General features: G+C 38.2%; 1 protein-coding gene across 1 annotated transcript; it reads left to right on the top strand.

The window, feature by feature from the left end:
* Positions 1 to 170: 170 nt before the first annotated feature.
* Positions 171 to 10,988, top strand: rars1 (arginyl-tRNA synthetase 1). Its single transcript, XM_058628318.1, has 15 exons — positions 171 to 316; positions 1,586 to 1,720; positions 3,991 to 4,179; positions 4,272 to 4,380; positions 4,512 to 4,612; positions 4,856 to 4,977; positions 5,189 to 5,309; positions 5,948 to 6,077; positions 7,365 to 7,469; positions 7,636 to 7,814; positions 8,801 to 8,910; positions 9,118 to 9,223; positions 9,733 to 9,905; positions 10,091 to 10,338; positions 10,702 to 10,988. Exons 1-15 carry the CDS (start codon positions 272 to 274, stop codon positions 10,809 to 10,811), a joined length of 1,983 nt encoding a protein of 660 aa, XP_058484301.1. The 5' UTR covers positions 171 to 271; the 3' UTR covers positions 10,812 to 10,988.
* The last annotated feature ends 122 nt before the right edge of the window (positions 10,989 to 11,110 follow it).

Genomic DNA, 11,110 nt, shown 5'->3' with positions numbered 1-11,110 from the left:
ACAATGATCAATGACATGTACACACATGATGTCCTCCTGAGAGGACAGACAAATGTCCTCCTGAGAGGACAGACACAGCTTGTTTGCGGTTCACATGAGCTACACGCCGTCACACTCTAGGTGGCGCTGTGGAGAATGTTTTGTAAACCACTGCCACCGACGAAGAAGAGTCACCGGATATGACGTCAGAAAGTTGTGAACTTCTTCCTTGTTTCTCAGTTTAGTTTCATCAGCCACGAGTTTGGTCCTCTTCGTCACCGCAGTCTGAACCATGGGAGACCCAGTGACAGGCTACACAGCCCGGCTCCAGCAGCAGGTGAGCGGCCGCGTCACTGGGGGGGAGCCGGGCTCAGTGAGCTTCCAGGCTAATACCGCTATCATTCACGTTCCTCCTCTGGAGCCAAACCTCATTTAACTCATTGTTAATTTAAGATGTTTCGCTTAATTGCTAGAGAAAACGACTCGACCAAACCAAATCAAGATTGACTTTAGAGAACTTTTTATCTTCTGTCGAATTCGGCCATCGTGTATTACACTAATTGAGCGTACCTTTGTAGTATATTAGCGTTCTTTTTCTTTTTGGTTTCACTTGTGTGCAAGGACGTCAAGCGTTGAGTGGCCGTAAATCAGCTTGACGGTCAGTTGTTGATGCCGATTTAACAAAAATCTCTGTTTTGTATTTATTTTTGTCTTAACCATTTATGTGACGCCACTGATAGTTGAGATATTGCGTACTAAATATTAAATTAGCTCTTGTTTGATTGGAATCTCGTTTAAGCACTTTCCCTAAATGTAGTTTGTAGAGCCCATGTCGCCAGGATCTTACTTATGACTTATTATTAAATGAAAGTCTTCATATTATCTAAAGTTTAACACTATTTTGTCATGGTTGCTGCCCCCCAGTGGTTTTGTTAGACATTATTTTTTATTTTTGAATAATCAAACCTGTAAATAAAATCGTTATTTTTCGGTGAATATTTCCAAATAAATGTGTTATTTCTTTGGTCTTAACGTGCGATAAAATATAATTATTATTATTATTATTATTATTATTGTTATTGTTGTTGTTGATAGCAGGTGAAGGACAGAGTCTAAGCTCAAGTCACATGATCTGATGATAAGAGAAGAACTTTTGGTTTCATTTAGTTTCAGAAGGATTATGGTCTGACCGTGCCAACACCCCGCCCAAGACCATCCAGACTCTTCTCAGGTGTGCTTCCACACTGAGTGCTAACAGAACATGGGACGTCCCTGTCTGTCTTCAAGAGGCTCTTGTAAACCCAGCTCTTCCAAGAGCATCTTCTGTCCTAGCACTTACCTTAGCCCTTCCCTGCACCTTAGCCCCTCCCCTGGACCTGGATCCACCCCTGCACTCTCACCCTTGATCACTGTTCTTTCCAAGACTTCTTCTATGGAGCTTAGTTCTCTTCTGGAAGTTCTGCGAAATCTTAAACGTAAAATCATCAAAAATGCAAATAAAACACAACACAGGGTTCTGGTCCACAGGGTTCTGTAAAACAGGGTACTGGTCCCACAGGGTTCTGGTGTGTATCAGGAATCAAAGCCATGTGTTTGTTGTTTATAGGAGCAGGAGATCCAGAGTCTCTCTGCTGAGATCCACAACTTGAAAACCCCTCAGAACCCGAGTCCGTCTCCACGACTGGACGAGCTGCGAGAGGAAAACAGCCGACTGAAATATCGCCTCAACATCCTGAAGAGGGTGAGTGACAGCAGGGGGCGCTGATGTCTTTATTAATAATAATAATAATAATAATAATAATAATAACAATAATAATAATAATAATAGTAGTTATATTATTATTATTGTTATTATAGTTTAATTATTGTTGTTTAATTATTATAGTTTAATTATAGTTCAATTATTATAGTTTAATATTTATGATTTCATTAGTTTCATTATTTTAGTTTAATTATAGTTCAATTATTATAGTTTCATTATTATAGTTTCATTAGTTTCATTATTATTATTTAATTATAGTTCAATTATTATAGTTTAATTATTATAGTTTAATTAAAGTTCAATTATTATAGTTTAATTATGATAGTTTAATTATAGATTAATTAAAAGTTTTAAAAAGTTCGACTCCACCCCTGGCTGATTGAACTCAATTCCATTGTAAATCGCTTTGGATTAAAGCGTCTGCTAAATGACATGTAATGACATGTAATGACATGTTATGTACTTTAGATTTCAACATCAACAAGTCATGATTAGAAAAAAAGTGTTCATTATATTCTGGTATAAACACTTATGAAATAGGGTTATTATTATAGTAATATTATTATAGTTATAGTTTTATTTTTGTTATTATAGTTTTATTATTACAGTAATAATATTGTTATAGTTATAGTTTTATTATTGTAGTAATAATATTATTATAGTTATAGTTTTATTTAGTTATTATAGATGTATTATTATAGTAATAATATTATAGTTTTATTTTTGATATTATAGTAATAATATTATTATAATTATAGCTTTATTTTTGATATAGTAATATTATTATAGAAAAAATATTAATATAGTTTTATTTTGTCATTATAGTTTTATTATTATTATTATAGTAATAATATTGTTATAGTTTTATTATTATCGTCATATTATTATAGTTTTATTTTGTTATTATAGTTTTATTTTGTCATTATAGTTTTATTATTATAGTAATAATATTATTATAGTTTTATTTTGTCATTATAGTTTTATTATTATTATAGTAATAATATTATTAGTTAGTTTTATTTTTGTTATTATAGTTTTATTATTATAGTAATAATATTATTATAGTTATAGTTTTATATTGTTATTATAGTTTTATTATTATAGTAATAATATTATAGTTTTATTTTGTTATAGTCATAATATTATTATAGTTATAGTTTTATGATTATAGTAATAATATTATTATAGTTATAGTTTTATTTTGTCATTATAGTTTTATTATTATAGTAATATTATTATAGTTAGTTTTATTTTTGTTATTATAGTTTTATTATTATAGTAATAATATTATAGTTAGTTTTATTTTTGTTATTATAGTTTTATTATTATAGTAATATTATAGTCAGTTTTATTTTTGTTATTATAGTAATAATATTATAGTTAGTTTTATTTTTGTTATTATAGTTTTATTATTATAGTAATAATATTATTATAGTTATAGTTTTATTTTGTTATTATAGTTTTATTATTATAGTAATAATATTATAGTTTTATTTTGTTATAGTCATAATATTATTATAGTTATAGTTTTATGATTATAGTAATAATATTATTATAGTTATAGTTTTATTTTGTCATTATAGTTTTATTATTATAGTTAGTTTTATTTTTGTTATTATAGTTTTATTATTATAGTAATAATATTATAGTTAGTTTTATTTTTGTTATTATAGTTTTATTATTATAGTAATAATATTATTATAGTCATAGTTTTATTTTGTTATTATAGTTTTATTATTATAGTAATAATATTATAGTTTTATTTTGTTATAGTCATAATATTATTATAGTTATAGTTTTATGATTATAGTAATAATATTATTATAGTTATAGTTTTATTTTGTCATTATAGTTTTATTATTATAGTTAGTTTTATTTTTGTTATTATAGTTTTATTATTATAGTAATATTATTATAGTTAGTTTTATTTTTGTTATTATAGTTTTATTATTATAGTAATAATATTATAGTTAGTTTTATTTTGTCATTATAGTTTTATTATTATAGTAATATTAAAGTTAGTTTTATTTTTGTCATTATAGTTTTATTATTATAGTAATATTATTATAGTTTTATTTTTTTATTATTATAGTAATAATATTATAGTTGTAGTATTATAGATATATATATAATAATAATATAATATATATATTATATATATATATATATATATATATATTAACTATTAACTATTAACTATAGTCGTTTGAAGTGTGTGGGTTGACCTTTGACCTCTGTGGACGTCTCAGAGTCTCCAGGACGACGTGTCCCTCAGCACCAAGTCCATGATCAACATCAACCAGCAGCTACAGCTCATTTTTGCTGAAGCCATTCGAGCTTCGTGTCCTGAACTGGACGACGCGCCGCTCGCCGTCACGCCTAACCAGCAGGCCAAGTTCGGAGACTATCAGTGCAACAGCGCCATGTCCATGGCCCAGGTCTGTCCACCTGTCCTCCTCTGTCCCGCCCTGTCCACTCCTGTCCTCTGTCCACCTTTGTCCTCCAGTTTGACGTGTCTTCTCTGCTGCAGATGTTGAAGGCCAAAGGAATCAAAGTGAATCCGCGAGAAATCGCAGAGAAGATCATCCTCAATCTTCCCGACAACGAAGTCATCCAGAAAACTGAGATCGCAGGACCAGGTCCTGAACCAAAACCTGGTTTTGTCTTTGAACCCAGATTTATTTTCTGTACTCTGCTATGACATCGTCCTCTGTCTCCTCTGACGTGCTCTGTCTCGTCCTCTTGACATCATCCTCCTCTGTCTCTTCAGGTTTCATCAACATCCACCTGAAGAGGACATTTGTGTCCAAACTGTTGAGTAACCTGCTGATGAACGGTGTGCAGCCCCCCCCACTGGCCAACAGGAAGAAGGTGCGTCCATTTAATCCATTCAGATCAGCCAGAACTTGACAAGGGGGGGTCCTCTGGACCCCTGAGGTTAGGAAGGGAATGCTAATGCTAACAGACAGAAATGTTGCTAAAAGCAGGCTTAGTTTAAAGTTACAGTGAAAGTACGACAGCACTGATGTGTGTCTGTTTGTTTGTTTGTTTGTTTGTTTGTTTGTTTTTTTATGTGTTTGTTTGTTTGTGTGTGTGTGTGTGTTTGTCGTCCAGGTGGTCGTGGACTTCTCGTCTCCAAACATCGCTAAAGAGATGCACGTGGGTCACCTGCGTTCCACCATCATTGGAGACAGCATGTGTCGACTCTTTGAGTTCCTGGGCTACGACGTTCTCAGGTCAGTTCACAGAAGATCGCAAATCCATAAGACCGCAAATCCATAAGACCGCACATCCAGAAGACCAAACATCCAGAAGACCGCACATCCAGAAGACCGTCCTGTTGTGTGAACGTGATGAGAAAATGTCGGAGCGATGTCTGCGAACTTTCATGTTTTCACCTCTCGTTCCTCATGTGTTCACCTCACCCTCTCACTCTGTTGTTCGCAGACTGAACCACGTCGGGGACTGGGGGACGCAGTTTGGGATGTTGATCGCTCACCTGCAGGATAAATTCCCTGACTACCTCACAGTGTCTCCGCCCATCAGTGACCTGCAGGCGTTCTACAAGGTCAGTTTGTGAGCTGTGACTAGACTTGTCACGATACCAAAATGAGTAACCACGATACTATACCAGACAAAGTATCGCGGTTCTGGGTAGTATTGCGGCCTTTTTTGGTTATTATTATTTTAATGAACTGCAATGTAATTTGAGACACAACTTTGGCTTGTTGTTTGTTTTGAAACAAATTTCTATCGAAGCAAAGCTGTCTTCATGGAGTTCGTTCTTGCCGGCAAAAACACACAAACAGCCAATCAGCTAACAGAGGGGCGGACCCAGCGTGCGGAAACAGCCTATCATATCCCCGAACGTCACCAGTAACAAGCAAACAGCCAATCATTCAGCAGCTGTGTAGTTCGGTTGCAGTAGTTACAATGTGGGTTTGTTTACAAGGGAGTAGCATGCAGTGAAAAGCCGGGAGGAGACTAGAGGCGACCGCTATGTAGCAAAAACTGGCACCGGTAGTATAGCTGTGTAGAATTTCTAGTATAGTAGGAACCGTCACGATTTGGCAGCGAGGGTACCGTGCAACTCTAGCTGTGACATGGTGATGTGTTCATGTTGTCATCCAGAGACGTGTCCATGTTGTCATCCACTGACGTGTCCATGACGTGTTCCGCTGACGTGTTCATGTTGTTCTTCATCAGGAGTCAAAGAAGCGTTTTGACGAGGAGGCGGAGTTTAAGAGACGAGCGTATCAGTGCGTCGTCCGACTGCAGAGCAAAGAGCCCGAATTCATCAAAGCGTGGAACCTAATCTGCGATGTTTCCAGGAGAGGTGCGTAAAACGATAATCTCTGTATGTATAACAATAATCTCTGTACGTAAAACGATAATCTCTGAACATAAAACGAAAATCTCTGTATGTAACACGATAATATCTGTATGTAACACGTAGGGATGTAACGATTACCGGTATGACGATAAACCGCGGTAAAATCCCAACGGTTAGTACTACCGTTTCAAATTTTAATTATCGTTAAAACCGTGATTGATTACCGCAACTGATTAGCGAAAAACTCACAGTGATACTGCTCATTTCCTGGAGAAGCAGCAGCACCTGAACGGCACTCGCTCAGAAGCGGGCGCGCATGCGCAGTTTGCACTGTCTGTCCAGCGACAACACGGCCGAAGCCACCTGCGCTCCAGAGATTACCCCCCGTTAAAAAAACAAGATCAGAAGTCTGGGCATATTTTGTATTTTTAAACGATGTTGAGGGTAAAATAATTGAAGACAATCGATCCTTGTGCAGAAAATTCAAAAAAAAAAGCCACTTCCAATATGATGAGCCATCTCCGTGACCACCACACACAACTTTTCAGCGAGTAAGTCAACAAAAACGGGATTTCGGAATAATGGGAAACGTCATGGTTTGTCTGTAAAACGGAAACCTAAGTTAAGTGTTACCTAACGTTACTGCTGTAAAAATATTATTTATTATTATTATTGGGCGCGATCAGCGAAAGCGAGTAGTGTGCAGACGACACGTACCGTAGCAGAGCAAAATGCGTTTGTTTCTGGGTTTTCTTTTCTTTTCTTTTCTTTTTATGCTGTGTACGACTGCTGCTACTTCATTATTATCCCACACAGAGTGAGGACCTGCGTGTGTGTGCGTGTGTGCGTGTGTGCGTGTGTGTGTGTGTGTGTGTGTGTGTGTCAGATGATAATTATTAATAATAATAATAATAATAATCATCATCATATAATATAAAATATCTTTTTTAAATAAAACTTGGTTAAAAGATTTCAGTGTGTGTGTTCAGTACTTTTGGAACATTTTGAACACATCTAACAATACCGTGATAATATTGATAACCGTGATAATTTTGGTCACAATAACCGTGATATGAAATTTTCATATCGTTACATCGCTAGTAACACGATAATCACTGTATGTAAAACAATAATCTCTGTATGTAAAACGATAATCTGTACATATGGCGATAATCTCTGTATGTAAAACAATAATCTCTGTATGTAAAACGATAATCTGTACGTATGGCGATAATCTCTGTATGTAAAACAATAATCTCTGTACGTATGGCGATAATCTCTGTGTTGCAGAGTTTCAGAAGGTCTACGACTGTCTGAACATCCACATCCTGGAGAGAGGAGAGTCTTTCTACCAAGAGCTGATGACTCAGGTGGTGAAGGAGTTTGAGGAGAGAGGTCAGTTTAAAAAAAAAGGTCAAAGGTCAAGGGACATTTTCTTTGATTCTATGACACGCATTTAATATGATCTGCAGTTACCTGGACTAACCACCAGGGGGCAACATTGTCCCACAAATGTCTTCAACTCCTTTAATCAATGTATACTTTCTACACTCACACACAGGTCTGCTGCAGTGGGACGAGGGACGCAGAATCGTCTTCTGTCCCGGTCAATCTGTCCCTCTCACTGTGGTCAAGTCAGACGGTGGTTTCACCTACGACACATCAGATCTCGCCGCTTTGAGACAACGAGTCTATGAGGAGAAGGCTGATGTCATCATCTACGTCACTGACAGTGGACAGGTCAGGTTACACAACAACAACAACAACACAACAACACAAATAACAGGTCGGGTTACACATCAACAACACAAATAACAGGTCGGGTTACACAACAACAACAACACAAATAACAGGTCAGGTTACACAACAACAACAACACAAATAACAGGTCAGGTTACACAACAACAACAACAACAACAACACAAATAACAGGTCGGGTTACACATCAACAACACAAATAACAGGTCGGGTTACACAACAACAACAACACAAATAACAGGTCAGGTTACACAACAACAACAACACAAATAACAGGTCGGGTTACACAACAACAACAACACAAATAACAGGTCGGGTTACACATCAACAACACAAATAACAGGTCGGGTTACACAACAACAACAACACAAATAACAGGTCAGGTTACACAACAACAACAACACAAATAACAGGTCGGGTTACACAACAACAACACAAATAACAGGTCAGGTTACACAACAACAACAACACAAATAACAGGTCAGATTACACAACAACAACACAAATAACAGGTCAGATTACACAACAACAACACAAACAACAGGGGCCTGTTTCAGAAAGAAGGTTCAACAAACTCTGAGGACATGACGGAGCGTCAGACAGCTGCTTCAGGCTCAGCAGGAGGAGGAGGAGGAGGAGTCACAGAGAAACTCAGGGTTTGTTGAAGAAAACCTGCCAGTGAGCAGGTTAGGATCACATAGTATGTTGCCGGGGTAACAGACTCAGAGTTAAGATGAACTGGCTTTGTGAAACTGAAAATCCAGAGTTTTCCTCATCTCAGGGTTAACTAACTCAGAGTTTTCACTAAACCTGCTTTCTGAAACGGGCCCCAGGTGAGATGGAGGCGGAGTTTGAAAGCAGGTGAGATCACCACACATGGTTCAGTCTTGTATCGTTTTTAGTTTAAATGTTTAGACAGTTGTTTGTTTAGGTCATGTGATGTGTATGTATGTTGACTCCGCCCACAGGCCTCTCACTTCCAGCTGGTGTTCGCTGCGGCTCAGATGATTGGCTGGTACGATCCTCAGGTGACACGAGTGGAACACGCCGGGTTTGGAGTCGTGCTGGGAGAGGACAAGTGAGGACACACACACACACACACACACACACACACACACACACACACACACACACAGTTTCCATGCAGGGGGCGGGGCCAGTCAACAAGGAGGAACAGCCTCATTTTTCTCAGTGAACTTATTTGTGAGTGCAGTGTTAAACACTGCGGTTGCCGTGGTGACTGTGACATCACGGCGAGCTGACGCTGTCTTTGTTTGGTGTCCAGGAAGAAGTTTAAGACGCGGTCAGGAGACACGGTGAGACTGATGGACCTGCTGGAGGAGGGACTGAAGAGGTCCATGGACAAACTGAAGGACAAGGACAGAGACAAGGTCAGAGAGATGCACAGCGCGGTCACATGACGTATATCAGTTCCAGAGCTGCTGTGTGGAGTCATACTGACATGGGGCAGATGACGGTGTGGACTCCCATCATGCCTTTCACTGTTTATGGACGTGCCGAAAGGGGCGGAGCTCTATCCAGTTCTCATAATACATCCATGCCATGGAGTGCATTGTCACTTAAACTAGATTGTACTTAGTCAGGTACTTAGATTGCACCTGCTGATGAAGGGAGGCATTACTGAGACAAATATAAAAGAAATCCCTCACTGTGGAAAGAGAGGAATGTGTGTGCTGACGACCCACAAGTGCAATGTTCAGTTTTACAAATGTCATATTATTTGTAAAAATCAATATACAAGTTACAAATGGGATTTTCTTATTTGTGGATCCAGAAATATGTGTGGATCAGCCTGTGCACATATACTAATATTATGGGAACACATAGTACACCCCATAGTAAAGTGTGTGTGTGTGTGTGTGTGTGTGTGTGTGTTCAGGTGCTGAGTCATGATGAGTTGATCACAGCTCAGAGGTCAGTGGCGTTCGGTTGCATCAAATACGCCGACCTTTGTCACAACCGCATCAACGACTACGTGTTCTCCTTTGACAAGATGTTAGACGACCGAGGAAACACGGCGGCGTATCTGCTCTACGCCTTCACACGCATCAGGTAACGCATGTTAGTTACTCAGTTAGTTAGTGGATCATTACATTTGCTAAAGAACTGTGCTTCATCTCCTTCCTGTTCTAACTCCTCCTCTTCTTCATCTCCTTCCTGTTCTTCCTCCTCTCTCTCTTCCTGCTCCTCCTCGTCTGTGAGCGTGACCCTTGTACCTTGACCTTGTATCGTGGCAGGTCCATCGCTCGCCTGGCGAACCTTGACGACGCGGTGCTGAAGAGGGCGGCAGAGAGCACCGAGCTTCTTCTGGACCATGAGAAGGAGTGGAAGCTGGGAAAGTGTATCCTTCGTTTCCCAGAAATCCTGCAGAAGATTCTGGAAGATCTGCTGCTGCACACGCTCTGCGACTTCCTGTACGAACTGGCCACCACCTTCACCGAGTTCTATGACAGCTGCTACTGCGTGGAGAAGGACAGGCAGACGGGTACGTGAAGGTTCTCCACTGAGCAGGAACCAGGAGATCATGAGGACAAACGTCTGTCCATCACCACTTGAAATATGAAGTCACTTAAACAACATGAAAGATCTCAATTCAGCACAAATTTGAACCAATTAAGTTTTACTTTCTGTTAAACAGCCATGGTCATGTGTTAGCACTGTTAGCATTGACTGCCATTTTAGTGATGTCAGCGGTGTTAGCATTAACGACCATGCTAGCGTCGTTAGTGGTGTTAGCATTAACTGCCATGTTAGCACTATAAGCGGTGTTAGCATTAGCTGCCATGTTAGCAGTGTTTTCTGTGAAAGTCTGACCGTGTTTGTTGTTTGTTTGTTTGTTGTTTTCCAGGTGAGGTGATAAAGGTAAACATGTGCAGGATGTTACTCTGTGAAGCGACGGCGGCCATCATGGCTAAAGGCTTTGAGATCCTGGGCATCAACCCTGTCCACAGGATGTGATGTCACACAGGATGTGATGTCACACTGAATGCCGCACACTTCTCCACTTCATCACATGTGACTATAATGATGACAACTACTGTAATAATGATAAACAGTAAAGATGAGAATCATGTGACATTTATAAACGGATCATCTCATGCTTTTTTAAATTAAATTACTAAAGATGAAGCTCCACCCACTTTTCTGTCTTTTTTTACAAACTCTCTTCATTCTTATTTGTTTATTAAAGATAGACAAATAATAAATAATAACCAAAGACGCTGGGACGATATTGATTATCGTAATAATCAATAATC

Source organism: Solea solea, chromosome 4 (genome assembly GCF_958295425.1).
Source record: "Solea solea chromosome 4, fSolSol10.1, whole genome shotgun sequence".
Taxonomy (NCBI): domain Eukaryota; kingdom Metazoa; phylum Chordata; class Actinopteri; order Pleuronectiformes; family Soleidae; genus Solea; species Solea solea.
Note: the sequence above shows the minus strand (reverse complement) of the source record. Positions and strands in the feature narration are given on the sequence as shown.